Below are 27566 nucleotides of genomic sequence, written 5' to 3'. Positions count from 1 at the left end.
CTCCCTCAACCTGCTGGCAACACTCTGTGCCATTCAGCCCAGAAGGCTGTTGGCCTCCTTTGCTGTGACGGTTGGTTACTGGCTTATATTCATCTGGTGTTCGTGAGGACTCCCTGGTCCTTCTCTGCACAGCTGCTGTCCAGCTGTCAGCCACACCTTGCCATGGTGCTTGGGGTTATTTCTCACCAGGAGAAAGAGTTGACATTTTCCTTTCTTGGACTTCGTGATGTTCTTCTTGTCCCAATCCTCCAACCTGTAAGGCCCCTTTGAATGTTAGCACAATCCTCTGGTGCATCAAGCCCTATTCCCACATTATGTTCCTGCAGACTTGCTGAGGGTGCATCCTGTCCCATCACCCAATCCTAAATAACGCTGTTAGGCAGTGCTGACTTGAGTACAGACTGCTGGGGTGCACCACTGCTGACTGTTCTTCAGGACTTTGTACTGATGACCACAACCCATTGGGTCCAGAAGTCAGCCAATTTTCAACCCACCTGACTCTTTAGTTATGCAGTCCTTACTTCATTAGTTTGTCTGTGAGGATATAATGGGAGACACGGTTGGAACACTTGCTGAATTAAAGGTAAAAAACATCCACTTCTCTCTCCTTTTGAAGAGTCTTCTTCACCAATGAAGCAGTCAATTCAGTCACCTGAGTTATTTCTTTTCCCTCTGGAAAATACTGAATCTTTCTAATTGGCAGTTAAATGGTTTGGGAATTGCAGTCAGATTTATATGTTATCAGTTCCATTCTCATTGGTGCTACTGTCAGATTTTCAGAAAGGCTACATTTGCCTCCCAGTGAAAACTGACAGTAAAAGTAATTCTCCACACTTGATTTTAAATGTTTAAAGAGGAGACTTTAGTTCAAGTCACATATTTTACCTGTTATGTGGAAAAATGGAGTGTGAGATATCTGTGGACAACAACTTTTCCTGTCCTGTTGTAAATTTCTAAGGTGAGGGTACCAATTTCCTCTTGGAAGTAGTTGTCTCTTTACACTGCTGATCTATAGAGTCCAAATGAAATAAGGCTTTTAGTTTTTATGAAGATAAGTGAAATTATCCTCTCCCTTACATAAAAAATGCTGTAATCATGCTTATATCTTTAATGTTTTACTGATGTAGGCACCATGCTGTACCCATAATTGTGGCAAATGGAGAAAGGCACAAAGTATCAGTCTTGGAGACTTAATCCCTGCCACTGGCATGGACTCCTGATCCTGCAGAAGAATGGTTTTCCTTTAGGACAGACAATACAAAGAATAATCCCTCCACTTATGTTTTTCCAACCCTGTGCAGTGCATGGGAACAAAGGAACAACAGCAAAAGGTCTCCCTGCGGAGCTGACTAACAGCATCTGTAGCAGGGATGCTGCCAATAAAAGTGCAAGTGGCACCCTGGTGATGCTGCTTTCTTGACAGAGATGCTGCCTATACTTTTGGGCTCTTGTCTGCCTATTTTACTGCTGTGCTGGAGTTAATTTTTTTCCATAGTGGCTGGTTTGGAGCTGTGCTTCAGGCTTGTGCTGGAAACAGTGCTAATAATACAAGGGTGTTTTAGTTACTCTTGATCAATCCTCAGAGTCAAGGCCTGTTCTGCTCCTCACCGCACCCCACCAGCAAGGAGGCTGGGGGTGCACAAAGAGGGGACACAGCCCAATTGATTGAAGGGATGTTCCATACCACATGGTGACATGCTCAGCAGATAAAAGCTGGAGGGAGAAGAAAAAGAAGAAGGTTCAGGGTGGTGACATTTGTCTTCCGAAGTCACTGTTACATGCAGTGGGTCCCTGCTCTCCTGGGGATGGCTCAACACCTGCCTGCCCATGGAAAGAGGTGAATGACTTCCTTGTTCTGCTTTGCTTGTGTGTATGGCTTTTGTTTTCCCTATTAACCTTTCTTTATCTCAATACACACATTTTTTTACTTTTATTCTTCCATCCTGATGTGGTGGCAGAGTGGGAAAGAGGCTGTGTAGGGCTGAGTGCCAGCTGGGATTAAACCATGACAATTGCTTACTGCTGCTCCTTTTCTCCTCTGTTTACAGTGGCCTCACTAAACTCAGGGCCACCTCATCATAAACATGATTTCTCCTCTGCTATTCATAGCCAAGCACAATTGCACCAATTGCATCATGATTAGCAGCAATATTCATCTCTGGCAGAGGAATGATAAGAGCCCTCATTGCAGTTAGAACAATTAATCTGTGAAGAAATGCTATGAAAATGTTCTCACTGTGCAGACTGAGAATGGAATACGTTAGCGCAGAGGAGTCTATAAGTTTTTGTCAATATAACAGTTAATGGTTCTTTATTTGGAGGAACTAAAGAAAGGTTTTCACCAATTTGAATAAATCCATTTAAATGTTACATAAATGCATGAGATTGCATCTAGTGTCTGTTATAATAGGTCAGCATTGCAGATAATTTCTCCATTGCAATAAGGCTATGACAGATCTGGAATATATTATTCTGGAACAGCCAAGACTGGAACACAATAATACATAAAGATGAAAGAAGCTATAATACCCAATGTATTTCTATATGCTGCAGAAATCTGTCTTCCATATAAAAATTAATGAAGCCTCTTTCCCGGATATTGGACTTTACTGTCCTGCAGTACATACTTTCCATGAGCATGTGGTTTGAATGGTAGAGCACACAGCCATGCCCCCACCCCATAGCAGAAGTGATTTCTGATTCTGATATTGCAATTACAAAACATATAGTATTACAGCGTCCTGAGTGGGTCGCTGGAGGTGAGAGAGAGACGGAAATCTTGTTTCTTGATCAGAAGGCTGGATTTATTGATATAAGATATATAATACATTATGACTATACTAAATAGAATAAAGAGCAAAGTTTGCAGATGCTTGCTAAGCTAAGAATAGAAAGAAAGAATCTATAACAAAGTTGTGTCCAGGGACTCGGTCCCCAGCTTGTTCCTGTGATTGGCCCTTAATTATAAACATGGAACATGAACCAATCACTGGTCAAAATAGGTGCATCCTATTGCATTTCACAGCAGCTGATAACAATTGTTTACATTCTCTTCTGAGGCCTCTGCCTTCCAGAAGATGCAGAAATCTGAAAGAAAGGATTTCTGTGAAAAAATGTCTGCGACAATATAGTCTTAATTTTATGTAATTGTAGGATGTGTAATTCCATAGCTATTTAAAGGTTTGGTTTTTTTTTTTGCAGAAGAACACTTGGCTCATACTTATTTTTGAGAGCACGTACACACTAGGTTCCTCTTTACCATGGGCCAAACATCACGTCGGCATTTCATGCATATTCAGTTCTGTTTTTCTATGGATTCTTGTAAATAATTATGGTCATTTTCCAAATTTTGACTGTCCCTTTTTGATATCAATTTCAAGACTGTTGGCACCATAATACTTTTTGTATATCGTGATATTGATGAATATTGAATGCCTGATGATCTGAGTGAATGATACACTCTCTCAGTTTCTGGTAGCTAAAATAGTTTTAAAAGGTCCAAAACAGTGAAACAGTCATCCTTGAGAGATGAGAGTGCTTTGCTCTTATCTAGACTGCAACTTCCATACCAACTTAACTTTTCTTACATGGATGTTAATCTGGGAAAAAATTGCTGTGAAATCATTGCCATCACTATTGACCAATATGTTAATTTATATTCCTAATTAAAGTCAAGAAATACATTATATAATTGTATTTATTAGCCAGGTGTTTAATTTTTTTTCCTAACTTGACTTTACTAAGCTTTTAGCTGTCTTGTCCTTCAGCTGGGAAGGAAGGAAGGAAGGAAGGAAGGAAGGAAGGAAGGAAGGAAGGAAGGAAGGAAGGAAGGAAGGAAGGAAGGAAGGAAGGAAGGAAAAGAAAGAAATCCTGCTTTCTTACAAGCAGGAAAGCATTTCTTACCGGCTTGCCAGATCCCAAGGTTTTCTGGGCACTGAAGAAGAAGGATGCTGCTTTTTATGACTTGTTTTTATATCAAATAGCAATTTGTTTGCTGATAGATGGTGCAGTTAGCCATAATATTAATCCACAAAAATGATAAAAGGTGATTTTAGATTGGAGAAAATATAGCCAAGTAAAGGGCATGCAAAATACAAGCAGCCTGAAGCTGTTAGTAGAAGAAAAAAAGGGAAAGAGCAATAAACGTTAAAACTGCCTTGGAGTTCATAAGGGATTAAATGAAAGAGTACCATCAAGTGCAAAATGCATCTTCAATAAAGCTCATTACTCAGTAACTTTCAGGTTAGTTACTAATTTAGTAGTGTAACTAAAATCTTGGTGTGAGAGAAGAGGGGGAAAAGTAATGGTAAGTTTGGACAAAATTTTAATAGAATGTGTGCTTCAAAGGGGAAATTCAGAGGTCAAACAAAAGTTAAAACTCCACAAACTGTCCCTAGGCTCACTCATGAGAAAGTTCCTTCAGATTGGAGGGAAGCTTTAAGGTTTACAAAGAGGTCACAATGTGCCTGTAGAATTTAACACTGAACATGATAGGAGTGTAAAATTGCACAGGTGTGTCACTCTGTTGGGAAGACAGTTAACATACAATATGAAAGAAAGCAGGGCTTATCGTGAGTGACTAAAGAAATTCCACTAAATTCACCCAGGATAAAAGTCACGCAGTAGATTGAATGACAAACCTTCCTATTCCTCTGGTAATCTTTGAACAAGACCATCTGGATGAAAAACTCTGTGATCTCATCTTGATTGTGGAGGTGGTCAATGTAAATAGAGGAACACCCTCACCTAGAGAAAGTTCAGATTTCTGGGATTTTTACTGGTAGCATTTTTACCATGAGAAAGAAATCTGTTGCTGTGGGTTGTAGCTGGCATCAAGAAGCTGAAGGCATGCACAACAAGGACAGCATATCCCATCCATCCTAATGAAACACTGAGTCATAGAACCTGCCACTAAATTTAAACAGCTTGACACCACACAGTAACATGAGCACAAAATGTCCTGTTTTGTGTACTCACAAAACAACATGAAGATGGCACAGATAGTAAAGTGACTGATGGAATGGCAACACAGACAGGAGTGAAGAGGCAGTGTTGACTCATCTGTTGGATCAGAAAACACAGACAAGTTCTGTGGTTGTCTGTTTCACATGATGGACAGCCTAGTGCTGCCAAGGAGAGTTGTGCACTGCGAATGACATCAAATAAAAACACAAAGCAGAACCAAATCCAAATACTGTGCAATACACAGCAGATGAAGTAGAAACAAATCAGGCGACAGTAGAGGCTGTGATTTCTATCTGAAGATAGATTTTAAACTTTCTCAAACAGAATATTAACCAAGAAGTAGAAGAAGACCAGGATTTCAGCAAGATTAAAAGGAGATGATGAGGACACTGCAACAGATTTGTGGACTCCCCATGCCTGGAAGTGTTCAAGGCTAGATTGCACAGAACTCTAAGAAACCTGGTGCAGTGAAAGGTGTCCCTGTCTACAGCAGGGGGGTGGAACTAGATGTTCTTGAGGGTCCCTTCCAACCCAAACCATTTTATGCTTCTGTGATTCCATGACTTTTTGTAGCACATACTGAAAACAAATCTCATTTCTGACTAAACAAGGCACCTAGTAAAACAATCTTGAGAACAAGGTCAGTGTCTCTTGCACACCTTTGACATTTTTTGAAATATTTGGTAGTGCTATCAAACTTTTATTACTTCACCTTTAATCAGTCAGTCTCAAGATATGGGATTTAATTGGAAAATTCAGTCAACTTTGTCAGTTCAAAAGCCAAACAATCTCTCTACCAAGCTGTCTAGGTTCTTTCTAAGAGAAATAAATAGACCCTCCTATCTCCATGCAGAGTTGTGTAATGAGGCATAGAGGACTGAAGGGATGATCAGAATTATCCAGCAACAACCATGGATCATTTCTACTAACTGAAAGGTCCAGGGAAACATCAGGCAGAGGTATTCTCAGCTCCACAATGAGTTAGCAACTATACAGCAACTATATATAAACCATACAGGCATTGTTTAAATTTCCAACTCAAATAAATAAAGATCAATTAAACCAGACTATCACCTGATTGTAATGTATTCTAAGACTCATTCTTGCTGTGGAATATGATAAATCCCAAAATTATGATATATTTTCACTTTCCTAGTAGTGGACTAGAATACAGTCTCAGCTGCAGAATGAGAAAGGATTTTATTCCCTATAATAAATATTTTTTTTAGGCCTATACATTAATTCAGAGTCTGTGAAAGTAATTACTTCACCGGAGCTGAAGTTCTGATAATTGGATGAGTTGTTTTAACAGTGACAATACTTTTTCTTCAAATAAGTTCCCAGTCCCAATATAAGAAAATCTGAGAAAAAATGTGTTGCCTGTAGCACTCAGGTTAGAATTTATGGTCAGATAATCTTAAGTGGTCTTAAAATGTTGGATGCTACATCAGGTTGCCTGTAGCAAGAATAGAATGGTAAAATAATAGTCATTACACTGTTATATTCTCAAGCATGTTTGGTGCTTATATAGGTGTTTTTATAATTCAGAATGTTTTCCAAATTAATGTCTTGTAGGAAGGTAAATACATGGTCATCCCATATTTGGAAATGAAGGCAAGAGGATTTGAAGTTTCCTGAAGCTGGTGCTTTTGTGCAGAGAATTGATCGTGTCACTTACTGTCGATTTTGTCACAGAATTAATTTTATGAGGTTAGCAATCTCTGTGATGGACTGCTGCTTGCATATCTGGTCCTGCCAAACTCAAGTGGTTTTGCATAATTTTCAGCAACTAAAACTATCTGAAAATCCATGTTGATGAAAATCTACCTTCTAAAGTGTCAAGCTGGAGGGCTTTTCAAACTGCTTCTTTTACATTAATCTTCTATGGCTCTTGAGAACCTGTCACTAGTGTTTCTTGCTATTGATTATGTTTGATTTACAGTCACAGTGAAGCATATTTAACCCAGGAGAACATGCTCCTCATCTCTATTCCTTTAATTTAAACCATCAAGCAGTAACTTTGCTGATTCTCCTAACACCTATGAATTATTTTATGACAGCATATGCGGTGCAATGGAGGATCACAAACTTTCAGAGTTTTCTTCAATTACTTTTTCTCTCTTCACTTGCAAGCAAAGCATTAAATAAGCAATAGCCATCTGACATCTCTCCTCACTAGATTTCCTCCTCTCTGAATAATTTTGATGACTGTTGTGAAAATTTTTAGTTGCCTAGTAGCTGAAATGAAGAATTGCATTGTGTTTTAATAGTAGGAAAAAAAAAATCAGTACCAGAAATGTGATATAAGTGTCTTCTTTTATAATGGTCAAGTCTCTCTGCTCTACAACAGTATTAATGTCATGGCATAAGGAAACATTTCTTAGATGGAAGACATTAATTTCAAGGAAAAAAAAATAAAAGAAAAGAAAAGTGAGAACTGAGCCTCCAAGATGGCTTGAACCTCAACTACCATACCTTTTTATCAAAACAAGATGATTTTCATACAACACCCCCATGATAGTTGCAGAGTTACTTAGCGTTAGGTACATAGTTACATAGTACTGTAAGTTAAGTTTTTATCACAATCAATAGATACAATATTTGAACACTCCCATACAATTTCCTGACAGTCTCTGTGGGACACCATCAGTAAAATACATATGTGAGTCAGCATGTTCTGCTTGTTTCATGCATCACAGGATGTTCTCCAAATCTAAGAAAACAGTATCTGATGTGTCAGAGTTGTGATAGGGTCCTTAACTTGCTTGATGCTTTGTATACTATCTTCTGGAAATTCCAAAAAAGCCAAAGGCAGTTAAATGGGGCTCTTTCAATTTCTCTCTTAGTTTTATTATTATTATTAGAGGTCTGGGGCTTACTTATGTTATTTTTCAAAACACTTCTTTTCTTTCAGGCTTTGAAGATGGAAGTGATAGTACACATGCAAAACAGCAGGTGGAGGCAGTAAGATCTGAGATACCATATTATCATGGATGAACCTATGCATTTCTGATCCAGGCAAAAGCCATCACATGAATAAATCTTCCACTGAAAATGTTTTGATTGTTCATATTGTGCAGATTTTTTGTATTATTTTGAAACTGAAAATGCAGTAGGTTAGAGGAAGGTGTGCTTCTTGGTAAAGTATTGTTGCTGTGATAAGGATAGGAGTTCAATACTGAGGTTCAGGCATCTTGTTTTGTTAAATGAGGGAGAATCTCTTTCAGATGAACCCATGTGGATGCAGAAAAGGCAGAAAATTTCCCACATGCTCAAAAATCAGTTTTCAAAGCTACTTGGGCATCAGTGCTTGTTGCTGGCAATGGGAGATAGAACCCCATCTTATTTTAAGCAACTGATCTTCTGAGTTGTGTCTGTGGTTCTTGGCAGCATCACCAGCGTACCTGCAGTGAGGCACAGATACATCTGTCCTAGATAGAAAACACCAAGGGCTTGTTCAATATCAGATGAGCTGTGTGATGAAAAACATGGCATGAGCTGATGTTTAACTGTTTGCTAAGGTCACAGATGGATCCAGTGGTACCTGTGACGAATTACTGCCAGTCCCTAGGCTGGTGTTTTAGCTTTCTCAGATACAGAAACACCTCAGTGCTGTGAGCAGCAGGAGACTAAGTGCTAAATGCAGCTCTGCTTCACAACAGAGGCTAAACCACTTCCCCAGAGTGAGCTTTCTATTTCTCCTCCTGACTTTCCTATTTATGTATTACAGTCTTTTTGGCCAAGCTGTCTTGAAGGAAATGAAAGCCAAGCTGCCTTTCACTAGAGTTGTTAACAAAATTGAGCTCACTTCCTCTATTACCCAGCTGGTGTAAATCAATAGAGTTCTGGTGAATTAAGTGGAGCTTTCTGCCATTTCCTCTAGTTACAAACTCAATTCAGGATCCCCCTGATAAGTGCCATGGATGAGAGCAAAGAATGTCAACAGAACAGCATTATATCTTGCATTTCTTCAGTGGGGTTTTTTTTCTTCTCAGCAGTCCTTTTCAGTTTTATTTCCTTTTAAATTTTGTTTGATTTCTTTGCCCCATTCTGCTGCATTAGCAGCTATGTGGTGAACTGTGAAGTAATCTTTTTGTTGCCCTGGCCTTCCTGAAGTTTTTCTGATGTACCAGAGAGGTAGGCTAAACAGGTTCCAGTGGCACTTTCTTCTTGATCACTGCAGAGGCTTAAGCAACAGTTTTACACAAGAAGGAAAGAAAACGCTCCCTGAATGCTAAATAGCTCTGTGTGGTTTGCCACCCACCCACTCTGCTGAAACATGGTCCATTAACTCAGTGGGGCTGATGCAATTTGAAAAGGGGCAGCAGTTCATACAGCAGTCTACATTTGCCAGTAATTACTTTGTAGATGCAGGGGAAAAAAAGGGGGGCACAAAGCAGAAGTATTTTAATTCACTCTGAAAAACATATAATAACTAGCAATGTCTTCTGAGAGGAATAATCTTGAGCATGATAGACATGAGGGACAACGTACAAAGTTTTTTTAAGTTTTATTTTTATGATTTGAATGTCTGGACCAGTTATATGAGACATAATAAGAGTAGATGTTGATGAATAATGGTAGGTGTTCTCTACAAATACCGGAAAGGATGTTGTAGTGAGGTAGGGGTCAGCCACTTATCACAAGTAACAAGTGATAGGTCAAGAGGAGTTGCGCCAGGAGAAAAATAAGATATTATATAAGATTTCTGGTTCTGATTTTTTTTCCTACCGTTAAAACAGAATGCAATGGGTGTTAGGGAAAATTTCTTCAATGAAAGGGTGAGCCAGGGTTTGGAATAGGGTGGCCAGGGCAATGGTAGAATCACCATGCCTGGAAGTATATGTATGGGGCACTTAAACACGTGGTTTAATGGTGGGGTTAGCAGCGCTGCGTTAGTGTTAGAACTTGATAATCTTAGATTTATTTTCCAACCTAAAACTTTCTATGATTCTATGGATAAACAATACATCTACCAGGATTCAACTGCCCATATATATGTTTGCATTGAGACTGGAGTCTCAATTGTGAAATGGTAATGGCAGTATTTCTAGTACACAAAACCAATCACAGTAGCTAAAATGAGATGAAAGGGAGACATAATAACTGCTGATCAGGATATAGTCTTTTTTGACAGGATTTTGCTGTATTGCTTTGCAAAGTTTAAATTGGCAGCTCTAGAAGTGTGTAATGGGAAAAATCTGCTCCTTTAGTAGGGCGTTCAGTGATAATTTTTAGCTGGCTCCAAGCAACCAAAAAGAGCCAAAGTGTTATTGATTTATTTGGGTTAGAGAAGGGATGTTAAGTGTGCTGCCTAAAATTTGGGATGAATTAAATTCTTTATTCTGCATTGGCTTTGTAAAGGATTTGGGGGAAATAACTTACTCTCTTGTATCTCATTAGAGGTTTGATGGAAACACAGAGGAGGTGCTGAAGCTAATGATCATCCAATAAGTAATAAGGCATAAAAAAGACTTGAGCAGGTTAGAAGGAAATGTATCACCTGAAAATTTGCTGATATTTGCAAGTTTCTCCACTCCATAATATGTTGTGTGTTTTATTTCAGTTTTATATCTCTTGATTTATAGCTTTTCATTTTCTCAATCCTTATGAAGCAAGTTCAAGGAAGAAATAATAGGATTATCTCTGATGTGACAAGACAGTAAAATCCACAGAGCTGATAGCCAGCACCATTCTTGTTCCACCAAAGGGATTTTTGACATTTGGAAGTAGGATTGTGCTAGATGGAATAAAAATAGTACTTAAATAACCCTATTCGGAAAAAAATAGCTCAGGAAGAGCTTTGCAAAGATGTTTTTCTTTAGAGGCCTTTTTTTTTTTTTTTATTCCAAATCCTTCACCAGGTGGCAGTTGAGAAAGGAAGTGTAGAAATGACAAAGCTAAGGTTTTAGCTGTAAGATTTATTGCACTGGGTCATAAACTTCACCAGTAGAGCTGAAACTGAATGGAGCTGTGCTGAGGAAGTAGGATGGATGAGATGGCTTCAGACCTTTTAGGCTGACCATTAAATCCTCACCCATTATTGAACAAGACTGTCTTTTTACAAGTCATAGAAATAATTAGCTAAATCCCAGCGAGTGAGAGGTATGAGGGGTGGCTCACAGCATGTGCTCGGGGTCAGCCTTCAATTATCCACCCTGGGCTGACCTCAGTTTGCTGCACCGCATAAAGCACTATCACTGCCTTGTATTCACTCAGATTTTGCAGTGCTGACTATATCAGTGCAGATCAAAATGTTATAACCATTTTTAGAAGTGGAAACACAGCTAATGGAATTAGAAAGGCAGAAGTTACATATCACATTTTAGTCATACTTTTTCCCCATGTTTTGGTCCCTTTTACAGTGGAACAGAAGCCTCTTCTTTTTAACAGACAATAATTTGGAACTTGTTTCCTCCTTTTCAGCTTAATATTTTGCCTTCACAATGTTGAATATTTAAAGAGAGAATGATTTTTTTCTTGTTAAAAGGAATTCTAGAAATAAATAAATTTCGTTGTTCTGCTTTTTGGTGGGGGGGATTGTCATGCACCAGTCAGCTTGCTGAATTACTGTATTTTGGGTGATGCATAGCAGATCATGTATCTGATTTAAAGTCGTAGTATAACTTTAAGTTCAGGAAGAATGTTTGAAAGAGTACATTTTACAACTTGGGAACTCTGTGTATTGATGTTAGTGATGAAGTAATCTTGCAGAGAAATGAGCTAAACCCCATTATCTTTTCCATCTTTATGACTGAGGGAACTTTTTGAAGACAAAAGTATTAAAATACTACCAAAACCAAGTAAACAGTCCTTTTAAAAACTCTACCTCTTAAGGAATCCCCTTTTTGTATCTATCTTCTCATGCAAATATATTTATTACAAAGAATGATTCAGAGAATACAATCAGCCACTGAAAATACCAAACTCTGTTGTCATAGACAATATCACAGTGTCTTTGAATACCAGAAATTTTATTATTTGTCAAGTCTGAATTGACAACTAACAAACTGAAATGTTTTAAGAATGAAACCTTGTCACAAAAACCGTAATTGCATTTGACCTATTCTGTGCCTTTTGGTTTGATGTGTGGGTGGAGGAAAAAACCCAGGGTTCTGAGTGCAGGTCACATCCTTTGCTTGTCAGGTGCTGTGCAGCGTGAGATGCAGAATACAGAATACTGGCTGCAGAAATACAGCATCAGAGGTACCAGCCTGCTCTGGTAGGAAGCTGTCAAGGCAGACAGGAAAACAAAAGGCACCGAACAAATAGAATCTTTTCAGTGCTGTCTATTGTAAAAAAAAAAATAAAATCATAAATTAAAAAAAGTCAATTCTAGTGTTTGCATAAATGGCAGCTTTAGAAAACATGAAGTGCTATATGGAAGCCCAGCCCTGGTTATTTGCAGAATAAAATGCAGTCTTAACCACTTGTGCACCAAAACCGCCAGTGAAAAAAGCATATAAAATATAGGGAAGTATGTGTTTATGAGTGAGCCAGGGATTTTAGGAATTACTAACATGTTTTTAATCCTCCCACAACCTGAAAGCTGCAATGAAAACACAATCATCACTGATGAGAATGGAATTTAACTGTTGTACTGGTGACTGCAGATTTATGTCCCAGCAGCTGCAGCAAAAAATCCTTGGGGCTGAGTTTGAATACTGCATTGGAGCTCTTCTCCTCTTCCCACAGGACAGAAGAAATGAGGCATGAAATTTGTTTAATTCAGAAAGATTTTGACAAGACAGTGATCATTCATCTTTGATCCAGTTGTGTGGAACACTTAGTGTTCTATCCTGATTCTTTTCATGTTTCAAATGTAAGTCAGTCCTGAAACAGAGAGCATGGCTTTGTATCTATTCTATTCTATTCTATTCTATTCTATTCTATTCTATTCTATTCTATTCTATTCTATTCTAATTAATGGGAACATTTCCTGACACTGAGATTGACTGGCATGATGAATCTTTGACTATCCTAGTGAACTTATTCTCCCAGAAAACAGTATTAAAGGTAATTCGTGCAGAATAAAACAGTGTATTAGTCAGGAGGAAGTCCAGCTCTAGTCAAGAGATGTATTTTTGTGAGCATGCAATCTGCAGAAAATTACCCCCTTCAGCAGTTGTTGGCCAGGAACAGTGCCCCTGCTGATGCACATGGGCTGTTACCAGCTCCAGCACAGAGAGGGCTTAACAATGAACTCCAGGCTTACTCACTGGTTAAGTAGTTCTATGGCTGAATTCCCATTTGCTTAATTAGAACTGGGAATTGTTTTTCTGTGGTTTTGCTTAAGTAAAAAATAACCAGTATTGGCAATACTAATAGAAAATTACCAAGGATTGATTAAAATAATGCAAGTATAAGGTTTAATGGGATTTTCAGTGAAATTCAGGTACCCTGATTTTTGTAGATAGTTTTATGAGAAAATTCAAAGCCGAGAAAATAGTAAAAATAATCAAATGTAGAAGCTGGAAAAAAGAATTCTAGTAAACAAGAGATGCACATTCTTTGGAAAAATTGTGCTATGGAAATATACTAAGAAAAAGCAAGTTTGTGAAGTAGGACACTCCTAGCCATCCTGAAGACAGCCTCAGACCCTGATCTGCTGCACACTCATAAGTCTCATTCACATTCATCACCACTGTTTTCAGTGAAATTATTCAGGATTGATATTGCTGTCATCTGAGTCTCTTTTTTACCTTGTTTTCCTTTTCCTTCCTTCATATGGCTTTGTGCTCCCTCTGAGCCAGTGTTGATGCATTGCTTGTATCTCCCAATCTATTTGGAAGACAGCTGCTATTGATGCAGTGTGAGATGATTGAACAATCCCTGTCAGTTACTGTGTTGTGTATTTGTTGTATGATTGGGGTACTAAAAGGATGATGAAGAAATTAAAAACCCACTATTCCATGGTCTGTCATCAGATAACTGAGGTATAATAGAGGCAAAGGTAATTCCTATATTTTCATGTAAGTCCAGCACTGCTGGACTTTTCTATGCAATTTTGTATTTTCTTCCTTTCCTTTGGCATTCAGACTGTTCTAACAAATCTACAGGCAGAGTTTTGCTGCATGGTGCAAGAAATTTACACCTTTTGGTCTGAATTCAAGCTGTCATTGCTCAGTGAACTCCCCTTTATTTCTGTGGGTATTTGCATCAGATGTGAGTTCTCTGTAGCTGTGCTCAGCTGTGGGTTTTCATTTGTGGTTGGGAGCTTTAATTCACAGGAGACAGAAATGTTGTGTTATAACTGAACTATGGTTGTGCTTTTCCCTGGCCTGAGCAGATGCAGTTGGCTTTGGAGCAGCAGTGCAATCAAGAAGCCTGATATTCTGTGGCCTAATGGACCAAGCTTCCCAGAACTGTTTGTGAGGCAGCAGGGATAAACTGTACGTGGCACAAGCCAAGGCACCCTGTTATATTGCTTGAAGATGAAACTTGGTAAAGCCTGTTTGGATGAACACTCTCTGATATTTGGTAGTCACATATGGGCAGTGCTGGCCAGCCTTGTCTTACCAAAGAGCATGGCAAGTCTTTGGTTTTTTTCCAATTCTGCTGCACTAACTTGGTGCCAGATTTTCCTTTACCAAATGTCTAACTGTTCAGCATCTTGCTGGTCATCAAATAACAATGACTTAGAAGAGGAAATGGGACAAAATAATTTATCAGGAAATAATGTCATTTCACACAGTTTATAACCGTGATAGGATTTTGGTATGACGCCAGCATGAAAATCCTGACCTCAATAAAATCTTTACATTATTTCTTTCCTGCTCTTTACTGCTCTTCCATCCATAAAGTCTGCTTTATGCCAGTGTGATACTTAGCACTTTTGATTGGTCTACTTCCAGATGGAGCTTCAGAGTTGTGCTGGCCTTTTAATTGTTTCCTAAATTTACAGTTTCATGATTATTCCCCCAGTAAAATCTCACTTCTAATACAGTCCTGTATTTTTAATTTTGGTGTACTTTTCCTTATTTTTCTTCCTTAATTTACCTCAATATTCTTTATGCTGCTTTTATTCTTTCTACATAGACTACAGGCCATCTCCTTTTCATATTTTACCTCACTGGAATTTCTTTTGTAAGCTTGACATTGACACCTAAAATTCGGGGTCCCCATTTGTGTTCATATTCTACTTGGAAGTAAATCTTATCCTCCCAGTCTTAGACTGAGATTTTTAGGATTCCATACCCTCTGGGCATTTTCCTTTCTGGGCTCATCAGTGATGTGTCTACAGGGCTAGTTAAATATCAGTCTAAAGTAATTTTTAAGCTGAGATTAATTGACATCCTTGGCGCTTACACACATGTTTAAGAGTATTTATAATGGAAGCTCTGGAGCACCTCAGGAGTGGCTTAGGCAGAAGGTGATCAGTAAAAGAGAGCAATGTTCTGGGAATTACTCTCGTGAGGACCAAGGGCCAGCCCACAGTGTGTGTGTAGCACACCACACCAATCTTGTGACAAGCACTTGAGCCCACTCTACACCTCACTGAACAAGCATAAATCTGATGTCTCACTCCTCATACTGATGGGGGATGTATTTCAAGCATTGAAACAGGCTGCTCAGGATGTGATGGAGTCATCATCCCTAGAAATGTTATAAATATAACATGTATATAAATATAACATGTATAAAATACACATGGATGGGAGGCAAGGGGACATGATTTACTGATGGATTTGACAATGCTGGCTTAACATGTGGACTTGGTGATCCTAGAGGTCTTTTTCAAAACAAAAACTTATGTGATTCTATGACACATATATTCACAACATATGTAAGAAAGCCCAGGGAACCCTTAACAGTGAAGGTTTTCATTTGCTAATCTTTGGAAAGAAGTTACATAAGTTAGATAAGTTATGTGGAGGTAAGTTTTGAATCCCTGTTAAACAGAATTATAGTGAGCATGCTGACTGCTTTCCTTTAGTCTAAAAAATTGGCTTAATTGTAACACTTGGTTTACAAGCAAACACATAAAAGCAGATGGTGATTTGAAACTACTGCCCTGAAAAAAATGTTAATACAGCACAAATGTCTCTGTACATGTAAAAGAAAGCTCATCCATTTCCTTTGTAGTAAGAAACACCTCATGCTCTCCACTGTGATTTGGTCTTAAACTCCTACAATAGGAAACCAAATTTAATAAATAGACCCTGAATGGACACAAAGGGTGATTGCAGTTCTTAAAATTCCAGCCTTTTTCCCAATGTTCTGTGAGCAGACAGAAAAGGTACTCCTGTAAGAAGAAGAGGAGCATCCAGTCCAGGTATTAGTTTAGCTGAGGAGGACAGTACTGGCACTAAGGCTTCTCTGGTATCAAATAACAATTATGGACCAAATGTGAATAAAAGATAAAGCTCCAGACAGACAGAGAAATTAGACTCCAAACTTTTTAAGAAATTGAACTTTTTCTTTTCTCATTACTAATTGCCCTGATATTTCTGAAGGTGTATTATAGAATAGTGCCCCTCTCTTTTTAATCAATGTAAACATTGATTTGTGATTTAATTTGGAATAGGATTTATTAGTTTATTAGTTTCTAAATGTCATCATTCTGCAGTGATAACAGAAACTCAGAAGAAACATGGCTGAGAGGTGATCACAGAGCATGGCATAAATTAACTGTTCTTGCAAACAAAGCAAATTTGATCTAGTGTTCCAGGCACTGCTTTAAAAATATTTTGCAATGGAACAAGATGTTGCATATGATTTTCAAAGTCTTTCTCTTCAAATTGAAATAGTTGCAATGTTTCTTTTGGTACAAAACTGTAGATTTTGCTGAATTAATTGCTGTGGGTTTCTACACTGAAGGAATTAACTCTGGGATGTAGAGTTTTAGGTGGTTCAAAGACATGATATGAATTCACATTGGTTTTTAGCTGGAGTTGGGCATTTTACCTACCATTGTGTTATGAATTAGTCACCTTAATTTGTCAACAGCAAATAAACTGATTCAGCAGTATCTCTAGAGATGTGTTTAGAAAATAACGTGTATGATTGGCTTTTATCTGAGAGCTGCAGTTCATACTCTGCATTTCACTGCATGCAGTACAATTATTCCAAATTCATGCCATTCTATGTAAGAATATAAAGACTATTACAAACCCTAGATTTTGGAATGGAAAGGAGAGGATTTCCAAACTAGAAAGTTGGTTTTGTTCTGTGGGGTTTATTTGTTGTTTTTCTGTTTGGTTGTTTTTTTGGTTTGGTTATATTTGGTTTTGGGGAGGGTTTCCAAGTTGCTTTTCTGTATGGGTCGGGATTTATTGAGTAGTGGCTTTGTTGTGGTTTTTTGTTTGTTTATTTTTGGGGGGTTGTTTTTTTTTTAGCATGTAGCGAGGAAGATAGCAAAATCTATTGGCTGGAAACAGAATGAAGCCAGATGTGAGATAAGACATTTATTCCTAGTGGTCAAAAAGGCAGAACTCTAGAAACCAAATGTTAAAGGACATAGAAAATTTCCTCTGATATTTTTCTGCAGTTCAAGATTAGATGTGAATCTACAATTGCAGGAGTAAAGTAGTTTCTTAGGACATCTATAAAAATAAAGTTTTGGTATATGATTCCAAGTGGAAGAGCTTTGTTTTCTGTCACTCAAGTCTAGATTATTTTACTCTTTTCTCTCAAATCTATATATGTCTCATCAATGAGATTGTGTGTGCATCAAAAGACAAACTATACTAGAATGTTATGTAACTATGATACCATTAATGTTAACTTAACCCTTTAAAGCAAGAGAGGGAGGAGTAAAAGAGAGAGATTGTAATTCAAGGGTTTGTGTATAGGCATACCTGGTTTGTAGAAAAATGCACTGAAAACATAGCTGTAAGTGTTCTGAAGAAAAAAAAAATCCAGTTTTCAGTCATATCACAGATTCTTTTTAATACTGTTCAAAAAGTACCTGACTCTACATAAACACCAACTATAACATGATGTAGACAATTGAGAAACAAGCAAGTGTATTCTTCAATGCTAAAATAAATTACATTTGTACAGGTAGAAAGCAAACCAAAGCTGATAAAAATGTTAAATTTTATGAAAAATCTTTTTCAGTTCACATCAAAATAATAACTTTACATTCTCTATGTTTTAATAGTATAAGCAGCAACAACATAAAAAAGAACAAACGGTCACAGAATGTTTGAAACCAGTTCTTCATAAGTTATTAGCAAATTAAAAAAAAATAATTACAAGCACTTGTAGCCCACATAAATCTTTTGGAATTGGCACCATCTCTCTAAAACATCTATATTCTATATAGATTTCTAATTACAAATACCACCAGCAGCTGCCATATAATCCTATTAGTACATGTAATATACATAGTATATTTGTTCCCATTTGGCAGATTGGAGTGACTTAGTATTTATTGTTTGTTAATACTGTCATTGCTCAGGTTAGACAAAACCAGCCATATACACCAGTTCATCACCCAGATGAATTTTTTACTTACCTTTATGCTTCACTGGCCTGTATCTCTTTTCCTTTTCACAGTAAAAAATTGTTGTTGGCAATTGGAGATATTTGAACTAAGGATAAAATAATAAACCATCATAGAAAAAAAAGAATTCAGGTAATTCAACATAAGTCTTTACTAGATTAAGTGAAATGGGTAGTAGATTAATGATTTTCTTGTTCATGGAGAGTATTGACTTCATTTTTGGAGTTTCATTAAACTGCCAGAAAATTGTGACCTCCTGGGTTTTTTTGGACATGGTCACTCACATCCCTTAACATGTTTAGTTAGAGGATGACTTTCCCACTGGGATACCAGATAGAGTATGTATGGTTGGAAGGACTTATTCACCAAGCCTAGCTTCAGGAATGAATCTAGTAAAATCCATCTGCTGTTTGATTCAAAAGAGAGTGGGAAGAATATCCTGTCATTATAATTCTCTGCAGAACAAATAGTCAAATGTGGACTTCAGCGGCCACTATACAACTTTGATTATCTTTATATGGATATTAATCTGGAATGATTCCATTAACCCAAATAGATTAAGGACTTCAGGACTTAAAATTATTCTGTGTAATACATAGCTTTTTGCTCTAGTGTGGAGATCAGGACCTTTTGTTAAATATCTAGCCTTCCTGTGGAGTTTGTGAGAAGAGTTAGTGCTCAAGAAAGCAGCAAAACAAGGAAAAAGATGTCTAGGAATACTCTATTTGAGCCAGTATGCAAATGCAATGTGCAGAAAATGCTAATTTTCCTCTGGGATCAATTTATAGAGACATCTATACATTTTGTTTCAAAGATGGGCCAGGTTACCTTTGTAAAAGGTGACTGCAGGAAAATGAAATAAGTCCCTTTTTCTTCAGGCTCAGAGAATAAGCAATTCGAGTTTAATTCCTTTGCCTATCCAATAAGATTCAATCTCTCCTTTCTATGTTGGGGTCTGAGATCTCCAGATGGAAGACAACATTTCTGCAGATAAGAAGTTATCTAAGGGCACATCCTTCCCTCCTGTCACAAAAACATTTTTCAAGGAAGCATTTAACTTTTTCTTTAGCCAGTATGTAGCACAGACAAAAAGTTGCCTCTACTTCTTCAGAGTTAAAATACCTTATCTCTGCTCCAGAAATTTTAAAAGTATTTTATATTAAATGGTCATATATGATATCTAATTTTATTCAGTGTATGTCTTATCAGGTTGCACCGTTCCTTTTCCACTGCAATACTCTTGAATTTGTTCCTGCCCTGTGAAAATACCTTGGGGAAATGAATAAAAACTCAGCAATGAGTCATTGGAGCACTTTCCAGCCAGGAGACTGTACGGTGCATTCTGTGTACTCTCATGTATTTTTCTGCATCCTTGGTGGGTTTTAACATGAGGCAGGTACAAAGATCCTTAGATGTGTGGTGATCAGGTTAGTTCTGAGCATACACAGACATACTATGCTAGATGCTGGAGGAAGCTGGCATTTGAATATATGTTTTAAAATTGAGTTTAAAATGTAGGTATTAAATTCTACTGAAATCCTAACTTTAGGCTCCAAAGTCTCTTTTTTGGGGTCAGCCAAACCAGACCTGACACTGGTCTCCAATACAATACAAAATTTGTGGTCACATTGTTAGTCCTGAGCATAGCGCTCTGATTTCCCTAAGGAACCAACTCTTTTTTATGCTGTCTGTTGCTGTCATCTTTTATCCTCTCACCTCATAAATGATGTATTAAGAAGAACAACAATGTTGCACACTTTCCTTTACAGAAATTACACCCACAGCTATGCAGTCTTTCAGTTTGGTCTTGCACACTAAAGAAAACATTTGAGGGGAAACTCCACAATCATCCAGAGTGAGAGTCATGGATTGGGCTTCCCATTTACTCTCTTTTGATAGCTTATTCTCTCAGGTTTTAACACAAGTTTTCCTTTTACAGACACAGCAACTGAATAAACATCCAAGAAAACTAACATAATTTTTTTTTTTTGCTTTTGTAGCTTATAATGGTTTTTGAATTGGCATTTAGTTTCTATCTCACTTTTGTAGCTGGAAATCAAAGGAAGAAGCCAGCACCTTGACCAGGTTTCATGAAATATCAACAAGTGATTTGTGGACTGTGGTCTAAAAATCTCTGGTCTAAGGTATCTGCATGAGTCTAGGCACCAAATGTTCAGATAGAAGTACAAGGAAGCACATCTTCAAAGTCATGCAATCATTCTTCAGAGACAATTTAAAAACACAGTTCTTCAGTATTGCAAAGGCTTCTTTCCAAATGGCCTGAGAATGGCTCACTTTATTCAAAAGCATAGATCCAAAGGTGATTACACCATCACTCTTTAGGGTTGGCCTCAAGCACAAAAGAAAGAAGAGATTTTTTTTGAGGTCCATGTGGTCAAGAATGACAGTAGTTTCAAATCCTTTAATTTCCTTTGTGTCAGCAGCACTATATTGGAAGGCAAATTTCAAGCCATTCAGTTGGTACTTGCACATTCTTTAGTTAGATTGAAAAGTGTTCATTATTGTAACTTTTGCATTTATGTCTGAAAACCCTTGCTACTCTAGCTTAATGTCCTAAATTAAGACTAGCATAATGAAGTCATGATGTCTGTCTACATAATTTTTTTTCTCTTATGTCAAACCCACTGGCTTCTCCCAAAGAACTTTCCAGTCTTGCAAATCTCCCACTGGGCTCATTTGGATTATTACTACAGACATTACACCGTTTTTCCTTCTTCTCCACAAAACCTTTCCTCCCTTTGTTGGAATTCAAACATGTGATAAAAAATTACATTGATGTGCTCCAGTCTGCACAATTAAAGCAGATTCTGCCGTCCTTAAATGCCTCTAAGGTTGTCCATCTTTTAATAAAACTAGACTGACTCCTAGAAGATACTACCTCAGCAGGGTCCATCCATAGTTCCTTGTGTCACTAAAATGTCTGCTGTGGCTGATAGATACACAAAGATACATGACTCCTCCAAAAGTGAGAGTGAACAAAAGTGTTTAAAATTTTGGTTGCACAGCGTTAGGTTTTAGGCTCTTAAAACATGCATTCAGGGCACATGGGGCATCTCCACCCAAACTGTCATGACAGTACACATGACCATTTTCAGGAAGTTCTGAGCAATAGCTGTGGTGCAGTTTGAGAGCAGAAGAGGTATATTTATGCTGAGCTTGACAGTTTCAATTTTTCACTCCTTTTTACTAGTTTTTTATTTAAGGAAATATTTTATATTTGTCATATAATCCTTATTTCCACTGTTGATTATTTCACAGTGCAGTGAAACCCAGAGATTTTAGCAGTAATGCAATTCTATTAATTGTCCACCACCATAAGAAAAGACTAAAGGGGATCTAAAATTCTAGGGAAGGTTCAAGGTGGAGGATGTTCTTGTAAGAATATCGGTCAATAGTTTGAAGTATAAGAGAACAGGTAGTAATAGAATCCTTTCGAAATTCACATTGGTTACCTCAGTACACTCTATATTAGAACAATATTGCACTGATGGGAGACAAATATTATCATATAAGTCTTCCATGAACAACATTTAAGTGGTCTAAACTCCCCTAACAAGAATGTATCACAGACTGATTGGACATGCTTTTCTCTTAAATGTGGGTTGTAACCTGTGACAGAAGATGCTTTCTCCTGATGACAGCTAAGGAATGATGAGACATGCTAGTACTGTGAACCAAGAGGGCAAAACTGAGCTCTAGTCTGGGAACCGTGCAGCTGCACAGAGCTGAGTCTGTGCTGATCAGTCATGCGAGGATGCAAGAACTGCATATGGGCAACAAGGACCTTCAGTCATGCCTTAGTGTAGGGATCTGCCTTCTGGAGTAGAGCTGTTTTGTGACCTGCCTGTTCATGCTATAGGCAAAGCTGATAAATGACTGTACCTGACAAGACAAGCATGCCCAGACTGCAATTGGATAACATTGCCTGACTCTAGAGTCACCAGAGTACCTCTGTGAGGTGCTGGTCTGGATTCAGCCATCTATTACTTTTAATTTTTAAATGTTGTTGAGCAGCAAAGTGGGGCGCAATGCATAATAATGAAACAAGAATCCCAAAGGAATAGAATGCTCTTTGCTAAAATATGTGAATGTGCTTTCATCTTTTACTTGTTTGATCAAATAGCTATTTTGAACATGGGGGAGAAAAAGGAGGTATGAATTTTGATTACAAAATATTTGTTATTTTCGAAGAAACAAGATCTAAAGGTTTTGAAAATAAAATATAGCAGCCTTATTTCAAGGCTCCCTTCCTTGAGGCTGTCTTCTATGTAAGGCTACATCAACTCAACTTTGAATTGAAGTACATTACTCATCACTTCATGCTATCCTTCAATAAAATAAAACAAACCCATAAAAGTTTGGCACCTGAGGACAGCTATGTCATGAAGAAGAGAGCAAATACAGTGTGCGTTTAGGGTCTGACTTACAAGTTCTATGTAACTACACCTATCAAAAATTATTTAGCTACTATTCAAACTTTAAAACTCTTCCCTGCCTGTATTAAAAAAGTGCCGTGACAGTATGAAGTGCACTAAACTGTACTACTTTGATATAGGAAAAAAAAATTGAGGAATCCCCTTGTTTCTTCTGTGAGTTGCTAAGAAGCAAAGATTCTGTTGGTTCATATCTCATTAGGTCTTCTTTGTTTTAACCATTACTCTGTATTGCTTTGAATGTATTTTTTTGTCACTGTTCATAACTGCAAGGGATCAGCAGCAAAACAAATTTTAAAATTGTTGCTTATTAAAGAGTAGCTTAATCACCTCTAAGCAGACTTTGACACAGGGTTTTTTCCATATATATGTGTATATTAATTAAGATTATGACAACCTTTCCCACTGATAGTTAGCATTTGTGATAATCCAAATTGGTATCCTAGAATTCTGTCATTCAAAGGATGGAGAAAATCCTTAGGGTGTTTACCTGTTTGTTACAAGCAAAGATGGGAGTCTGAATAAGTATTTTAACTGGTAACATTATCATGAGGATGTCCATAAAAATGTGCTAATTTTTCTAGGGAGTGCAGCTATAATGTAGCTTGGTAGTGCTGCTAGAAAGAAAATATTCATCTCAACAATTGCCCTGGTAGGGGAATTACAAAACAGTACTCCAGAAAATATTTTTTGCTACTTCAATATTAGTTGGCAACATGGTGAAATAGTCAGGAGATCTTCCTTGGGTTTTGTTGTTGTGAAGGTGAATCCAATGATAACAAATTGAAATTAGATACTGATAGAAGAGAATTTAATAAACAGATGCGTAGGTTGAGAAGTCACTTGTAAAGCCCTCCATATTGCAGTCACTCACTGCAAAGCCTCAGCTTAGTGTTATCCACGTGTAACGTATCACAGACACAATATTCTTCAGCAAAAGGTTTCGTAGTAACATACATTACTGCTTTTTGTGATCTTCATAGAAAAAAAAAGAGAGAAAGCTTGACATGTTGGTCCCAGATTTGAGTCTGTTAGAAAATGTACATTCAATGTTTGGTCTTCTATTCTTGATAAAAGATCAAGGTTCACTTCTGGGCAAGGGATCAGAGTAAACAAACAAACCATTGTACAGTTGTTTACAATCTAGTTCCCCCCTGTCCCCTATATTGTACACACAGTTCATTGTAATACTAAAGCAAAGCACTTGGTATGTAACTGGATTAACAGACTCCTTATAAGCCCTCAAAAATAGATTCAGTGTTTCTGAAAAGCCCATGTTTTTTTAAGGCCACGATAATCTGCCAAGAGTCATTTTGTCTTTAAATCAGCATAATTAATCTGATGTTTCCGCCTCTCAGGTGATTCCTCTTCTTCCCTTCCATTCCTCACAAGATGACCCAATGCCTCTCACTCTGTCTGCGTAAACACTGGAGATCTTGAAGACTTGGCTGTCCCCTGACTACTTGCTTGTAGTTGTTGAGCTCCAACATCTTCTTGAACTACATTCACAGCGAAGAAGAACTTTGAGTATAATCTCTGATGAGGAGTGTGTCATATTTGGGGGAGGACGGGATGCAGAGAGCTGATTCAGAAGCTGGAGAGCTGGGAGATGCACTTCCAGAATCAATGGAGTCTCTAAAAGGAGAAGGAGGAGTTAAAGCCACCAACTCCTCCAGGTCTTGCTTGGCCGTTGGGGTCTCTGAAGTGCCTTCTTTGATGCTGTCATTTGAAGGTTTCCTAGCAGCCTGTGAAGAGCCATTGACTTCAATGGCAGGAAGTGGTTGGATCTCTGCAAGTGTGGTCATTGTTGTAGGGAGCTGGATTTCCCTTGGAATCAGGTAGGAAGAGCAGAGAGGAGCAGCCCCCGCTGTCCCTGGAGTAGATGTTGAAAGCATCATAGAGTTCAGCTCACTGATATTGGCTGTGAAGCGAGTAACAACACTGCTGATCTGCTCCATGATGGAGCCTTGAGAGGAGCTGCTTCGCTGAGGAGGTTCTGACTGGAAGGTGGGGGCTTCGTCTTCTGTTCGGCTGACAGAGGCAGTTCTGTGGCTCAAAGTGCTGATTGGTGAGGGAGTCTGTGGTCGGTACTGAGCTGGGTATTGCTCTTCGGCTTCCGAAACGTCGTAAAGCGTTTTGGCACTAGCCTCGGGAAATGTAGCGCTGCTACTGTGCCGGCTACTATCTGTGCTTTTAGAAAAAGGCTTGATCACTGCAGTTTGGTTGGGGTTCTCTTTTTTGTTGATGTGGACTGACAACCGCTGCCAAAGGTGTGCTCCTCGGCTGCTTTTCTCGTTCTGGGCCCAGGAAACTGATTTCCCATTAGAGCTGTAAACACAAATGAGATAAGATGGTAACTTGCTACAAAGTTAAAAATTTAATTGCTATACCCATATCAAGGGTATGTGGTATTTTAGAGTTTATATTCACTATAAAGCTGACTGTAACTTCATCTATATCTATTTATTGCAATATATCTATCATTTATACCTGTATGTTTGAGGAAAACAAGCAGCATGTCAGCTCATTTCACAGGCCGTTTGTGCCCCCAGCCACCACCTGTCCTGTGCTAGTGCATGGCCACTGCTGACCCCTCTGTTGAGGCCCTCGGGACATAGGCAGTGTCCATGCTGGGGGAGAGAGCAACTTGATGGCTTCCCTTCTGTTGGTCTGGTGTCAGGAAGAGGGCCTGTGGGACTGAGGGATGCATAGAGGAGTAAGGAAGAATTAAACACTTAAGGAAGAGAGTGAGAGACTCAGACTGGCTAGAGTGCAGGGGCAGGTGTGTGGGCTGGCCTGGGAGCTTTCAGTGGTAAGGAGCTTGGTATAGTGTTCTAAACATGGATTCATGGTATGGGGCAGGGATTGTAGACTGGGAGATGAAGAAGTTAAACTGGGGAAAAAAATCTGGTTTTGTCCCGCTATTTGAAAGCATAGGAGCAACACACAGAAAGGGACTATACTGGTTGTAGGTAATGGACAACAACTTCTTCATCAAGGTACTTGGCAAGCTACCTGCCACCAAATTAAATAAATTATTTTTTTCAAATTGCAGGCCAGCTCAGAGAATTAAACTATGTTCCTAGTAGGAAAGAAATACCAGACAAGCTATACAAGCTCCTCGTGGTAACATGAGTTTGGAGACAGCAATAAACTTTTTCTCCACTTTTCTGCAAAATGAGTCCTCTTAGGGTAAATTCTCTTCAGATCCCATCCTACTCTTTTTCAAAATTGCTTATTTGTCTCCTCTTGATACCTAAGAAAAGCCAGCTGTGACCCTTATAAACACACAGTATTTCCTTCTACATATTCCTCAGTCTGATGAACTGGTGTTTGCACATACATTAACATATAGTTCTTGGAAATAAGGAAGATATTAGAAATATTTCTTAGCTGAAACAGACAATGACTCTGAAATGATGTCAACAGGAAAAACAGTCCACACATACAAATAAACATGATTTATATATAAAATGCATCAAAACTTTAGACAATTCACTTTGGTTTCCAAAACATTTAGGATTTATGAAAAGACAACACTGGCAGACTACTGCAAATTTGGTTTTTGTTTGCTTTTTTAAGTCTGCAAAAGATATCCTCACATGTTAGCCTGCGGCATAATAGTTTGCAAAGCACATACTTTACTAAATACAGATGACTGTACTGGCCTTCATGTGGAGGCTTCCCTCAAACTATCCGTTTAATAGCTCTTCTGGCCATCTAAAAAAAAGTTGCATGCTGAGTATAAAACAAAACCTCCTGGTGGGTTCACATTTGTGATTACATTGAATTACATTTGTGATACATGGAATTACGATGGATCATGTAACACAACATATATCAACAGATTTCCCCTTCAAAAGAAGCATGACAGAATCCAGAAGACAATCACAATGTAAAACAATGGGTACTTTAGGAGAGGGAGGACTGGGAAAGGAGCTGTATAAGTACATATGGGTTCCCCCCTTTGCTGCAATGGTCACCAGGATGATATTTGTGTCTTGGAAGCTGTCTGTTAGGGCCTACCCCCAAAATGCCAGGCAAAACAGCTGGTGGTTTGTAACTTTCTGTTCAGACAATCCCTTCCTTCTGCTGTACTCCAGTCAGAGCAAGTAGGAAAAGCAAACTCTGTTCTGTAGCACTGCTCACTTTGACTCTTTGAATCTCTGGGAGTCCAGTTCTGGACTGAGCAGGAGATGGCACCAATGTCTTGCAGAATGAAATTGTTCCTTCTGAGGACCATGCACTTGTTTCCTCACAAAATATACTCTGTGGGTGTTGAGAACTCTTTGAGAGCCCTGGCCCACTGGTCATGCTGAGTCTTGAGCTCAGTGGGATATCTGTGACAGCAGCAGGAGCAGAATTTGGATTGTTTTGCAGATGAGATCTTGCCTCTAGTTCCACTATGTGACCATGAAACCTTGTCCCATCTGCTGCTGTCTTTGACCTGGACCAGGAGGGAGAATGATCTGGCACTTGTAACTTTGATCAGGAAGAAAGAGAGGATGCAGATCCAGTCCTGGATGTCCTCCTGGTGAGGTCTTAGAAGGACCTGTGACAGGCCTGCCTGCCACAGGGGTGAAATAAATGCCATTAACATGAAGGATTAGTCAATGCAAATAGAAATGCTTGCCCAAAGAAAGTGGTGTATTCTAGCGCCCCTCCTGACTTCAAGCACTGACTTAGTACAGGACGTT

At 38.4% G+C, this 27566-nt stretch overlaps 1 protein-coding gene across 3 annotated transcripts in view; it reads right to left on the bottom strand.

Moving 5' to 3' along the window:
• Positions 1-17829: 17829 nt before the first annotated feature.
• The window catches only part of GRM5 (glutamate metabotropic receptor 5), a 244074-nt gene continuing 234337 nt past the window's right edge, over positions 17830-27566 (bottom strand). For all 3 annotated transcript variants that reach the window (XM_058018391.1, XM_058018390.1, XM_058018392.1), the window contains one exon: positions 17830-25197. In XM_058018391.1, the coding sequence (XP_057874374.1) occupies positions 24375-25197 (823 nt within the window). In that variant the 3' untranslated portion in view covers positions 17830-24374. The remainder of the gene's footprint in view (positions 25198-27566) is intronic.

Source organism: Melospiza georgiana, chromosome 2 (genome assembly GCF_028018845.1).
Source record: "Melospiza georgiana isolate bMelGeo1 chromosome 2, bMelGeo1.pri, whole genome shotgun sequence".
Classification (NCBI taxonomy): domain Eukaryota; kingdom Metazoa; phylum Chordata; class Aves; order Passeriformes; family Passerellidae; genus Melospiza; species Melospiza georgiana.
This window is presented reverse-complemented; position numbering and strand designations above follow the sequence as displayed.